At 41.9% G+C, this 14,149-nt stretch overlaps 1 protein-coding gene across 1 annotated transcript in view; it reads left to right on the top strand.

Annotated features, from left to right (window-relative positions):
- LOC308288369 (protein kinase C-binding protein NELL1-like) overlaps positions 1-14,149 on the top strand; it is a gene marked incomplete at both ends in the record, with an annotated part of 330,259 nt that overhangs the window by 100,368 nt on the left and 215,742 nt on the right. The window contains 2 exons of the mRNA XM_080729790.1: positions 6,954-7,026; positions 9,176-9,258. Coding sequence (XP_080585916.1) covers positions 6,954-7,026; positions 9,176-9,258 — 156 coding nt within the window. The remainder of the gene's footprint in view (positions 1-6,953; positions 7,027-9,175; positions 9,259-14,149) is intronic.

Raw genomic sequence — 14,149 nt, 5'->3', positions numbered from 1 at the left:
GCCTGCTAGTGCAGAGGGGATAAAGATTATTGCTGCTAAAGCACAATCCCTTCACCCCTCCCCCTCACTCCCCACCTATAACCCCAATACCCTGATCCTACCTTACCTTACCTGTGCCAGTCTGTCTGCAATACCGCCTATGTGCTGCTTGCTAGCCCACTTACTCAGTGATAAGCAGGGGAAAACCCGCAGTCTCTCCTCCTCATATCTAAAGACAGAGAGCAGAGGAAGGAGAAGGGGGAATCGAGAGGTAGAATGAAAGGGCGCAGGAGAAAACAGCCGAGAGCTATGGAACTAAGGTTAGCGGCGGAGTTACTGTAGGGGGTGGAGCAGTACGGTAGCAGTAATCTACACGCTTCCAGGACTCGGGGAGTGAGAGATAGCGATAAGATGAGCTAACTAGGCCTTTAAATAAAACATATTGAGCTCTCGCAGAGAGGGTGAGCAACGCTCTGTCTCTCTAGCCTGCCACCGCACTCCACCTCATCCTCTGGGAGAGTCTCTGTCTGAAAGAGCCACCATAATAAATTATCTTTATCTTGAATCCCTGAATCCAATGATGCCAAACCCTTTGGGGAGAGGCTCGGAGCTCGCTGTAAAATGGTACTTCTATTGTGTGCGTGTGTGCGTGCTTGCGTACGAGCATGCATGCATGCATGCATGTGCAGATGCGTGTGGGTGGCACTCAGTGGCCCATGTAAGCCGGTAATGATGGCTTTGAAGTCCGGCGCACGGCAGAAGTGTTGAAAGGCTTGAGTGAGTTGCATAACACCACATAAAGACGTGAGAGGCAGACAGGAGTTGCGAGTGATTCTGAGTTTTCTGACTGATGTAAGCGGAACAATCTGCTCTCCATGTCCAACATCCTCGCCTCTGTCTGCTGCGTGTGCATGCAATGCATGTGCACAGCAAGATTACATTATTAATAAGTCAATACTCTCAATAAGATATGCCTAACTTCAAACAATTTACTCCAATTAAAACATATTCATACTTTAGTTGGGCCATTGAAAAGTTTGGGCGGTACTTGCTTCAATCTTATTTGCATCTCACCCAGAGTGATACCACAACTACAAGGACATGCTGTACCCTGAACCACATGAATAAAACAACATCAACATCACAAAGAGTGGTATTACTGCCTGCATGTTGCTAAATAGTAAAAGATCTAAGGTCCATTTGGTTCCTTTTCTGCGTTCTCTGAGTTACAAATGTATAAATGAACACTGGGATGCAGCGACAGACGGGAGGAGACTTTCACATCACGCCATTAATCAGATTATTAGTAATAGTCCATTGAATGTACTGTAAACTAGAATATGAATGGAATATTTATTTTTGTAGCTTTTTCTTTCTCTGTCCACCTCATCATGAACTGTTATGTCTGCCTCTATTATTGCTTTGCATTTCAGACTGCACCCTGTCTTACCCACGCTCTCTCTCTCTCTCTCTCTCTCTCTCTCTCTCTCTCTCTCTCTCTCTCTCTCTCTCTCACTCTCCATCTCTCCCTCCGTTCCTCTGCGGGTAGTTAATTAGGAAAGTGAGACAGCGTGTCTGTCTGGGGGCAAGAGAGCAGGTGGAGGTTAGGATTGTTTTCAGCCTGTGTTGTAACAAAGAAAGGTCATGTTTTACATCACCAGATGGGGATGGGGAAATATCAGGATGAGCCTTTTACCCCAAAACAATAAACCTGTGTCAATCTAAGCAGTCGTTGCCCCCGGCGTCGCGCCAAAGATGTCCTGTCTGTCACACTACTGGATGAATGAATTAAGTGGAGCTTGGCCATCGGCTAGGGAGCCGCAGTCGAATTAGCACCCATGTGGAGAGTGGTATGTGGATGTCTGTCTCGCAGCCCCGTGATATCCCCCCGTGATGGAAAGAGCCCTAGAATATCCTACTCAAGTAGAAGTATATAAGTCTTACCCATCTAGAAGATTAGCAATTGGAGCATTACTCTTTTGAAAACTACTCAAAGTAATAGTTACTTGGTTACATAAGGTGAATAATGTGAATGCGTCCTACAACACAGTCTCTCTCTAGTTCCGTGATTCTCTCTAAAGGTCTTTATAAGAAAGCTTTCTCAAAGATTGCCTTGTGTGGGAAAAGAGTACAATGGAATATCCCCCTGATTGTGTCAGGAGTGAGGACAGCATAATAATAGGCTGCAGTGTAATTATCGCCTTTCTTAGAAAAAAATGTTGAGTACTGCACTTAATTCAAAATATATAAAGTGAAAGTACTGATCATAGAATGTACTCAAAAGAGTACAACAAGAACATGAAAAGGCTACTCAATGACAGTAAAATAAGTACTTAGTTATATGTGTGCACTGTGCATGCAAAAGCTTGTGGGCATCAGAGAGAGAGAGAGAGAGAGAGAGAGAGAGAGAGAGAGTGGGGCAGCAGTGGCTCAAAGGTAGAGAAACTGTCATTAGAAGACAGAGGGTTCCCGATGGGTTCCCAGTTCGATCCCCGGCTCCCACAGAGTTAGTGTGGAAGAGTCCTTGAGCAAGACCCTGAACCCCTAGTTACTCCCAGTGAGCAGGTTGGTGCCTTGCATGGTTTCCTCTGCAATCGGTGTATGAATGTGTGTGTGAATGGGTGAATGTAATGCACAATCTCTGTAAAGCGCCTTTGATAAAGGCGCTATATAAATGCACCATTTACCATTTAGAGAGAGAGAACAATCAATCTTTAATTCAGACTCTTAATAGGTCCATATAAAAAACAATACAGGGGACAACACAACAGAGATTAAAACAACTAAAAACTAAAAAGAGGCTCTAAAAACATGACAAGAGGAGTATCTAATGCTGCTCTTCTTAGGCATGGTTAGGGAGAAAGCAGAGGCGAAAAGTAACTAAGTACATTTACTCAAGTACTGTACTGTACAGTGTTGTACTGTTTTCATGTACTTTTACTTTACTTGAGCCTTTTCAATACTTTATACCATGACTCCACCGCATCTCACAGGCAAATATTGTACTTTTTTACTCCACTACAGTTACTTTGCAGATGTCGATTATCATTACAAAACTTGCGTTAATCAAATTAAGCCCCATTTTATACCTACTGTAGATCTACAAGTTCACAACTACCGTAGTAGATAGGCTATTATAGGCTATAGGCTATATATATATATAGAGAGAGAGAGAGAGAGAGAGAGAGAGAGAGAGAGAGAGAGAGAGAGAGAGAGAGAGAGAGAGAGAGAGAGAGAGAGAGAGAGAGAGACATTTCTAGATCTTGTTGAGTTACACACTGATCAATGCTGGTGATGTGCAGTCAGGTTCTTTATTACAGCACCGACACATCTATGATCTACAGTACCCTTTCATTCCCTTCCCATTCTCCCTGACACCGACAGCCTGCTCCTCAATATCTGCTACTCAAACTGTGTGTGTGTGTGTGTGTGCGTGTGTGTGTGCGTGCGTGTGTGTGTATTAGCCCAAGTACGTGTTTCGGTGTCATCCACGTGTGTGCGCTTGCGCCTGCCCTGAATCCATATCCATAGCACGACTTTACTCTGCTCCAGGCTTATTTCTCTGTGAAATATAATGTGGGCAGGTGTTGCTTACATCCCTGGCCGACCAAATGCACTCCAAATGGATTTCACATAAGCATAATACGTGCTGGCTGAAATAAATCGATGCCATTTGCGCCCGAGCCGAGCTGTAGAATTTTAATGTCCTTCCATTGTGTTGCCATGAACCCAATGTGGTGTACCATTGTGTACATGTTAGTGTTGCCCGATCCCGATCACGTGATCGGATCGGCCGCCGATATGGCCGTTTTTATAAGATCGGAGATCGGGGGAAAAAAAATCGAAAAAAAAAAAAAATATTTTCTGGGAGTACTGAAAGTTACAGGTAAGGTGAATGCGATATGAAATGTAAGCTTACCATAATCACAGTAATCCTTAATCATTTTCAATCATATTCAAGGGCTTTTGGAGAAATGAGACAGACAGAGCACTGCAGAGGGAAGGTGATTGTGTCAGACTCTGTGTACAGCTGGCAGCTGATGCCAATAAGTAGTAATTGGCCCCTTGCTAATGGATCAAAGGAAGGCAATTATGTCTCTCTGCACCGTCAACTAGCTCAGTGGTTCTCAACCTGTGGGTCGGGACCCCCAGGGGGGGTCCTCAAATTATTTTGGGGGGGTCCCCAGATGATTAACTTAATGTGCAACATTGTTTTCTCTCTCAACAGTAAACAAATCAACATAAAGTTTAAGTGTATAGAGGGTATCTGCACATTTCGAAAGTGAAAAATTAAGGACTTTTTAATACCTCTAAAATGACAAATTAAACATTGGCCAAATTGTCAAATATTAAAGCCAGAAATTGTGAAAATAGCCGATCTACATGCTCACAACTCCTCGCGTTGCGAGGCGTTGTGAGCATGTAGATCTGCTATTTTCACAATAGAACCGTGTTATACAAAATATACTTCCTCAACTCTTCAGGGTCGGGGGTCCCCAGTTAAAATATGATTATTTTGGGGGTCACGGCCTGAAAAGGTTGAGAACCAAGTGATAGAATGAATAGAATTTTTTTTTCTTCTTAATGCCTTGCCAAAAGATCGGATCGGGAAAGATCGGGATCGAATCGGAAGCAATAATATTTGATCGGTATCGGATCGGGAGCAAAAAAACCCTGATCGGGGCATCCCTAGTACATGTATTTGTAAGTGTTTCCCCTGACTTGGTTGTTTGAATGAATAGACGCCATGGTTTGTAATGATGGGTATCAAATGGTACCCATTTTGTAAAATGGCCACCATGTGATAAGGCCAATAGAAGCCTCGCTAGAAACCACTAACCCATTGTTCCGGTTGCCTAGTTCAGTGATTTTCAAACCTTTTGGGGCCCACTTCAAGAAACATAATAGCTCAATCAGAGACTTTGATCGACGCTGAGAAAACGGTGTTGACTTTGAGTTGAATATATGAACAGGAACTAGATTGGAGGGGGTGTGGCTTTGTACGTGGATTGGATTCAATTATAAGGACAATTGCAAAAATTATATAAAACTGGGGATACAAATAGCATGCTCTTTAACACTAGAATCGCTGTTAAAACCCCATCTACCGCATTAACGGACTTAAGCTTCATTAGAGCTTCATGAGCAAAGTTATTCAGTCAAAATGACGGCTTAGACGCCCGTGTGTTAACTCATTCACTGCCAAGAATACCGAGAATATTTAACCAAACCACTAACCACTGCGAGCTATCTTTTGTTTTTCCTTACCTTTTCATGTAGTCACAGAATATTTGTCTATTTTCACACACATGGACCGTCACTCTGTGATTCCATGGGGGCGAAAAAAAATAGCGAGTCACTCGGAGCACTGGTTGTCTATTTATGGCCAATAAAAAATGCGCTGTTTTGACAAACACAGAGCGAAAACCAAGGAATGTTAGGCAGGAACAGACAACACCCGGAAGTTGGCACACCATGGGACGCCGCCATGACACTTTTGGGTGGCGGAAGTGACGAAGTGCTCATAGACGCTAATGTTATTTTGGGTGGCCACCGGTGGCCACCCGCCACCCATGGAGCCTAGATGACGTTGGTGACTGTTCTTGCTGAGACCTTCTTTGGCGAAAACCAGGAAGCAGAGAAAAATACACTTATAATACTTCTGCAATACAATACATTATGATATTTGGCAGTTTGTAGAGCCTACGTGGATGTCTCCACCAGGCCTGATAGCTATTGTTTGTGTTACAGTATCTTGTGATGGTTCAGTTTGCCCTTGAAGCAGCTACAGTATGATGTAACTATGATCTCTGCCCTGTGCTCTTGGCAGAACTACTACTGTTTACCGGACCACTGACCTGAGTGTTGTTGTACTTTCAAAGCAAAGAAGGAAGAGGCTTGCACACCATCTTAGGCTCGCCGTAGGTACATTTATTAGCAATGTTTTGTCAGTCATGCCTGACGAAGACCCATAGTGGGTCGAAACGTTGCTAATAAATGTACCTACCTTTTTTGCTCTGTACGTATTTTTGCTCAGCACCCGGAGAATTTTACAAGATGCGCGTGCTACTTGTTCCTATCTTATTGTACCTCTCCCCATGATACCATGATAAATAAAGCATAACCATCACCACCTAGAATATTGTCCGGTCTCCTATTTGCCCCATCAATTACTGATTATCATTCTTAAAGATGCGTTGCCATTAAACCAATATAACTTGGGTTAAAACTCAATGGCTGCCTTTACATGCACAACATTCATTCATTCATTCAGAATGAACTCATTCCGAATGGAGATTCATACCCAAACGTTTACATGGAACCTGATATAAACAAAAGTCTATTCTGATTCAAACGGTATATTAGCCTGATTTCAGACTCAGCTGAAGCTTGAGTCTGACATTGTTCCCTGTTTGAGCGATTTCTGGAGGGGAGGGACTTATACCACCCCTCCAGACCGAAATGAAAATTCATTCTGAATGGATATTCTATTCCATTCTAAGGTGTTTACATGAGAATTTTCATTCTGAATGAGCAGTCATTCTGAATACAAGTGGAATATACCTGCCCATGTAAAGGCAGCCATTTGACTATTTCAATAAACACATTGCTCATGATGACACATAGGATACACCCCTCTCCTCTACAGCACTTGGCACCTTCCTAATCAAGAGGATTGCCACCAGCAGTGCAGGAGAGACAACTAGCAATTATCAGCGAATAATAGAATGCAGTCAGATGTGTGTGTACTGTATATAGGGCACGGGTTGCCGAGTCTTGCCGAGGAGTAAGACTTGTGTTGAATGTCTTGGTGTTTTATTTTACTATAAATAAAACTATAGTAATGTATTGAATGAAATTATTGAATGAATTTAGTGAGTATATTTATATAAGTGAGTACATGGGATTTATAGATATGTGTATTAAATCTCTGTCTCTTTGTCTCTCGACCTCTTGCCTCTCTGTCTCCACAGGGCATTATTCAGGATGTGAAGCTGATCTTTGCTCCTAATGGTTTCATCACACAGTGTCCAAACCTCAACCGCAGTAAGTATTGCGATTACTCGGCCATATTACGCTCTGGGCTAGACAAGGTTACGTCCATTAGGTTTGCATAGATAGATCAATTAGGCTATTATCTAGTTAAAGTCAATTAAAAAAGTTACAAAAGAATATTATAGAAAATGTAAATAAATTAAAAACTGTATAGAAGGTATGCGCATGCATTAAGCGAATGGCAAATCGAGTGGCAAAGTGAGTTTAGCATAGTTTAACGTTGTTTAATGAAATCAGATAGGACTTTTCTGTTTGGATGTATGGGCTGTCAAGGCCAGAAAGTAGCTTTTGAAAATAGCTTTTTGCCACTCAGTAGGCGTTCCCGCATAACTCGGGTTCTCGGGTATGATGATGATGTCACTCACACGCATATACCCTCTATTTAATTTAGAAGGGGTAGTTATTGCATAGTTGGACATATTGATGGTTTCATAATTGATAAAACTGGAGTTATTAGTAGCAGGCAATCTTTTTGCAAGATGTTATGAATTTTGATATTGTGTGATATCTTTCGTTTCCATTATTTTTATCCTTTTGCCATGCACTGGAAAGCTGCTATAGAAAGTTTTGGAGAGCACAGAAGATGGGTCACCGGCAATACAGAAAGTGTTATGAAATGTAGATGTAATGAGCTGAGCTACAGCACACATTTCTGCATATCGTCGTTGTCGGGTGAAAACCTTGTATGTCCAAAACCGTTCGTTTTGCATTTTTCATTTTAAAAGCACACAACGCCTCGTACCGCGAGATCTGCTGTTTTCACTACTTTTGTGCGACGGCCTTGTACGATGAAGCAGGGCTTTACTTTGCGAAAGAACATACAAATTGAAACTTGAGATATGAGGTTTCCACCTGAAAACGACGATATCAGCTATGTTGGTGGGGGATAAATTGAAGTGTTTCCATAAAAAGATTGTTGTGCAAAACCCTTAATGCGCATTAACAGGCTTTATGGAAACGCAACTATAAAACATGTACTGTAGTCACAGCTCGTTCCTTCACTTTTCGATATTAACAGTGTTTTCGTTGTGGCAAGTTCACAATGGAAAACTTACAATACATAAGACGCTCAGGAAAACATACTCAATCATGTTTTCAATCCCACGCAGTGAAAACTATACTGTATCTCAATAAAATTGTGAATGTATGTTATACAAGAAATATAACCCCCTAAATGGTGCAATTATGGTAAATGGTGCAATTATATAGCACCTTTATCCAAGGCACTTTACAATGATTGTGCATTACAGTACATTCACCCAGACACCCACTCACACACACATTCATACACCGATGGCAGAGGAAACCAATTAAGCTTGATGAGCAACCTGCTCATCAAGGACATTTCGACACTGACTCTGGGGCATCCCGGGATCGAACCGGGAACGTTCCGGTTCCCAAGCGGCCACTCTAGCCCTAGGAGCGGCCACCCTACATATACAGTATATATTTTGCATAAAGTAATACATACATTTCAAAATGTGCTGTAATGAACGTGATATTTCCAGTAGAGGACTGATGGCTGACTGGCCACTGGTGTCACACACCAAAAACTGCAGATTTACAAGCCCATATAAATATACTACAAGGGCGCTATTTTGATTGTCTTAAGTACCAGCTCTTATGCCTTAACTTAAAGGCCTGTCCATACTGTCTCCGACCACTGAACACCGGAAAGGTCCGGTTTAACTACAAAATGACGTCACTCGCATGTTCTGAATAGCATTCCTCCAAATTAGAGTTCGGAAAGCTGCACGTCGGAAAGTTGGAACTCTCCGACGAAAAGTTTGGTTGTCGGAGACAGTATGGACAGTTAAGTTAAGGCATAAGAAGAGCTGGTACTTAACCCTTTGAGTGCCTATCCCGAACTAGTTCGGCTCAAATTGTTGGCTAGCGACCCAATCCGAGGTGCCGATCCCAAAGTACTTCGGCTTTCGACGTTGTTTTTAGTGGTGGCACTAAATCGGGTTAAGACAATCAAAATATAGCCCTTAAGTCTTCAGGCTCGTCCTTACTGGTTGTCAGAAACGTAAATGAACAATGTGAAACTAATTACCCTTCCTGTTCATCCCACTCCCTTTCCTCGTTTTGTCCTTTTTTTGTTTGCTCTCCCTCTCGTGCTTCTTTTTCCTCTGTTGAGCCTGTCCAACCTGCAGTGATTTCCTGAGCCTGGTGCAAGGCATTATGGATCTTCAGGAGCTGCTGGCAAAGATGACCCTTAAGGTGAGATTGTGGGCTCTCCCCAATGCCCCGACATCCCTATCCACAACACAAGGCAAAAAAACTCTAACCCTAACATCCCTATCCATAACAAACTCTAACCCTAACATCCCTATCCATAACACAAGGCAAAACTCTAACCCTATCATCCCTATCCATAACACAAGGCAAAACTCTAACCCTAACATCCCTATCCATAACACAAGGCAAAACTCTAACCCTAACATCCCTAACCATAACACAGGGCAAAACTCTAACCCCATAGACATAGCCTTAAAGGAGTAGTTCACCCCCAAAATGACTTTTTTTCTATTGATTACTCACACCATGGAGACTTGAGTAACATAATATGTTTTCTATTTTGTCGCATTCCTAAGACAAAAATATTATTACAATAAATGTACCCACATTGATTCCGAATGGGGACCCAAATGCATTTGGGTTCCCATCCGGAACCAATGGGGGTACATTAACTATAATCACATTTTTGTCTTAGGAATGCAAAACATATAAAAAAGTATTATTGAATTCAAGTCTCCATGGCATGAGTAATCAATAGAAAGAAAAGTCATTTTGGGGGTGAACTACTCCTTTAAGGACCTTACACATTGAGAGTGCGACAAACTAAATTATCCAAAAATGTGTCCAAAAAAATATATAATATTATATCATATTATATCATATTATATCATATTATATCATATTATATTATATTATATTATATTATATTATATTATATTATATTATATTATATTATATTATAATAAAAATATACAATGAAACATATGATATATCATACAATACTATTTTCATGTTAAGAAAAGTAAGGTTAGGTTCTTGTAGCTTATCAATAGCTTACCATTTAGCAGCAGTTTCAAATTATGTGAAGGTAATTTGCAGATACCTAAAATAGCAGCAGTGCTCAATCAAAATGTGTCAAGCATATACACAGAATAAGAGTCATTGTCAGTTTCATCACTTAAGTTTTTGTTCTTATGTTTTAGTTTTTCGTCCCTGTCCTCATTTAGCGCTCTGACAGCTGCCGGGGAAAAGCTGTTACTAAGCCTTCAGCCCATGGCTGTAAGACATCTCAGGCGCTTTCGCATCGTCACAAATAGTTAGTTTCTTTCCCACTCCTTTAGCCTCAGTGAAATGAACACAGATAGAGCTCTTTTAAATGACACTAAGAGTCAGCCAGGTGTAAAATATCACTCATACGAACATAATGTGACACAAACACGACAAAAGGTGTCGGCACTGTAACTGTCGATGGCAGTCACACTTGGTGACTGCAACTCTGTCTGTGTGTGTGCAGCATTAGACACACACGTGCACGCACACTAGGGATGGGACGATACGCGATATTATCGTTTATCGTGATAAAAAACACTTGCGATAATCGTATCGTGGAGATTTAATTTATCGCGATATCGTCCTCCATCATGCACTGGGATCAATTCACCTTTTATTTGCAGAGCTGCATATCCGGTACCACTTAAACACCCTATAATTGGTAAAAGGTACTTATACATACTTGATAGTCTTTTTTTCACTCTCTATCAAATGTCTTTGCCAAAAAATAGCCGATCTACAAGCTCACAACGTGTCGCGTTGCGACGCATTGTGGCAAATGGCTTGCCTGGTTCCAGCCCATAGACCCCGCCCACTCTCAGAGTGGACTCTTTCTCTGGTCTGGAGCTGAGTACATGAATCGGCTTTAGCAGCCAAAAAGTTCGGCTGATCCAATGAGCGCGGGGGGTGGGGGTGAGTCTAACGAATATCCAATCAGCGCAGCAGTTGAAACGATTTCAAACGAAGTTCACACACGACAGGCACACATACTGTAGTGTACACACACACGCGCGCGCTGAGTTCACCAAGCTGTTAATGTTGATTACATGTTTCTGGTCGCAGTTCTGTGTGGAAGCAGTCACTGGCACTGACAGAGACGAAGTTCACACACGATAGGCACACAAACACACACACGGCGCGGCCATGCGTCGCGATCACCGTGCGTCGCGATCACCGTGCGTCGCGGTCACTGTGCGTCGCGGTCACTCGCGCGCGGGTCCCTCCCCCGTAAATCGGTTAGAATAGGACACAGTTTCAGACTAAAGCGTGAGCTGAGTCTGAAATCAGGCTAGCAAATGGCAGCAATATTGACTCAACAGGAGGCTGACAGGTGTCCTGAAATCCTGTAAGTCACAACATCACTCTGAAGCTGAACCACGGGGAGCGGGTCCACCATTTAGAAGAACGGAGTGTGTGTGTGTGTGTGTGTGTGTGTGTGTGTGTGCGTGTGCGTGTGCGTTGGCGTGAGTGTATGTGCATGCGCATGAGTGGGTGCAGGTGAAGGAGAGACAGCCGCTGGCCGCCGCGTCCACGTCCATGGACGCGGCCGTGGACGCGTCCATGGACGCGGCCGCGAAAAAAACGGCCGTGGACGCGAGGCCTCGTCCAAGGACGCAAACGGCCGGCCGTCCCGGCCGTGGACGCGGCCGTGGACGCGGCCGTGGACGCAGACGGCCGGGGACGCGGCCGTGGACGAGGCCGTGGACGAGGCCGCGGCCGTGGACGCAAACGGCCGGCCGTGGACGCGTCCATGGACGAGGCCGCGAAAAAAAGGCAGCGAAAAAGAAAAAAAAAGGTGTCTATTGTATGTATTTTTTGATGGAGAATTCAAATATGACCTTCTTTTTTGCATAGGACAACTCTAACCTGCATCAATTGGTATTTTATATTTGCCAATTGTACCCTATCCATCTAAAAAACAAATTGGATGTCTATTGCATGTATTTTTTGATGGAGAATTCAAATATTACCTTCTTTTTGGGATAGGACAACTCTAACCTGCATCAATTGGTATTTTATAATTGCCAATCTATCTATCCATCTATTTATTTATACTTCACCTTTAGTCCAGAAGAGAGTTCAGCCTCAGGAACTTGCACACATGGAACTGTGTCATGACTGTGTCATGGAGCTAAAACAGAGCTATGTTAATACTCACAATGACTCTGATGGACCAATCAGGGTGGTGGTGGGGGGAGGGATCAACAATAGACAGAAACTGGATAATGCTTTGTTAACTGTCCCACCTAAGTCCCTGCTAGTCTGAACAAACATCACATTCCCTCTCATAACACTACTACTACTACATTTATATAAAGCTGCTCTTGCATTTGAATTCAAGTCTGACACAAGTTAAGGTTAACTTAGGTAGTATTTCATTTTGCTGGCTTTTAGGGTCTGTGTGTGAGTGTATAGGCTCACAAATTATTATAATTGTCATTAAGTGACTCTATCTATCTATCTATCTATCTATCTATCTATTTATACTTACTGTTTACATTTTCTATAAATATTTATTTCTATATAAAACTCAGTTGTGTGGAGTTATTGTGTGCCTTTTCTTGTAGCTAAAGAGTCCATTTGTTCACTAGACATTAAGTCAAGGTTACTATTTTGAGTTGAAGCTAAGTGTTTTATTGCTTTGTGGTTTAACATGATTTAAAAGGCAAATTCATTGTTATGGTTACTTTAGAAGACTGCTTTTGCATTCATGAGTTAAAAAGAGAGCCAATCTAATTCAAAGAGTTAAGTTAAAGGAACACAAAACATGACCTAACTCACAGCTGCCATTGGACAGACAGTTACAACATAGGCCTACTCTTATCTTTCACAGAACAGACAATTGTCATTTGTTTTATCTATTTGAGACTATGTAGCTGCTCTATGGGAAATAGAGCATTATATCAGCCTATTCAATTGATAATGACCAATGGGTGCCAGTTTCTAAGTAGTTAACCATATTAACATAACAATATATGTGGCCTAGACATGGATATTGCCCAATCAACTCGTAATCTACAGAAATGTCCACCACATCACACAGTATAAAACTTAGTAGGCTCAGTGGATTCACCTATGTTAAATCATGTCAGGTTAGTTTGGTTCAAGGTTCAAGTATAATAATTTATGAGACAAAAATGTAAACAGCACAAATGTACAATCACATCTCGGCTAGAATGATAACATAAAGTCCTGACTACTCCTTGTTATTGTGGTCCTAAATACTACAATGATTAGTTTGGATGCATTGCTTCTATCATGTCCAATTAAAAATAAATACATTACATACATACAGAAATCTGCCTTCTCCTGTATTGTATTAGTGACATTCATTATAAATAGTAAAATAACAGGACAGAGCAAAAAAGGCCTCTGTTGTGTCTTTATCTGATCACATGCAATCAGACACTCACACTGCACAGCAATACTTTATTACAGGCTCAAGGCCCACAGGGTAAGAAGACAATACATTACAAAGATAATAATTTAAAAAAACAACAACAGAGAGTACATTCACCGAGCCCCACCGGAGCTAAAGAGGCACTCATGCCAGTGTCCACTAATGGTAGACGTGTACCTGACAGAGCTACATCCAGGGTCTGTCATCAGTCTCTGGAACAATCTGAAACAATGTATCTTTCCTGTGGCTGTTATAATGAACACAAACAGATCAGAAAGTAATTTAACATACAACAATGTAAGGGATTCCTTTCTATTAAAAGCAAAATCATCACCGGGTCAAAGTTGCTTGGTTCTCCCCATATAAAGGCATGTAGGTAACAGTAACATGATATTATGTCATGAATGATAAAAGTAATGTTTAAACACTTTGATGTGTGTGAGTTTATCTGGAGACTTACTCAGTCTGTGACTTACAGAGATCTTGATGGTCTTTGGGTTCCACCCGTTCATCAGAATTGCCGCTGGTGCCGTCTAGAGATTTCATCTTCACTTGAAGTCTGGAGTCTTGAAATTATGTACAGTGTATTCTGGACAGTTGTGGACACTCTGCAACTAACCTAACCTAACACACACTATGTGT

This window comes from Nannobrachium achirus (genome assembly GCF_963921795.1).
Source record: "Nannobrachium achirus genome assembly, chromosome: 7".
Classification (NCBI taxonomy): Eukaryota; Metazoa; Chordata; class Actinopteri; order Myctophiformes; family Myctophidae; genus Nannobrachium; species Nannobrachium achirus.
The sequence above is the reverse complement of the archived record's forward strand: the minus strand, read 5'-3'. Positions and strand labels throughout refer to the sequence as shown.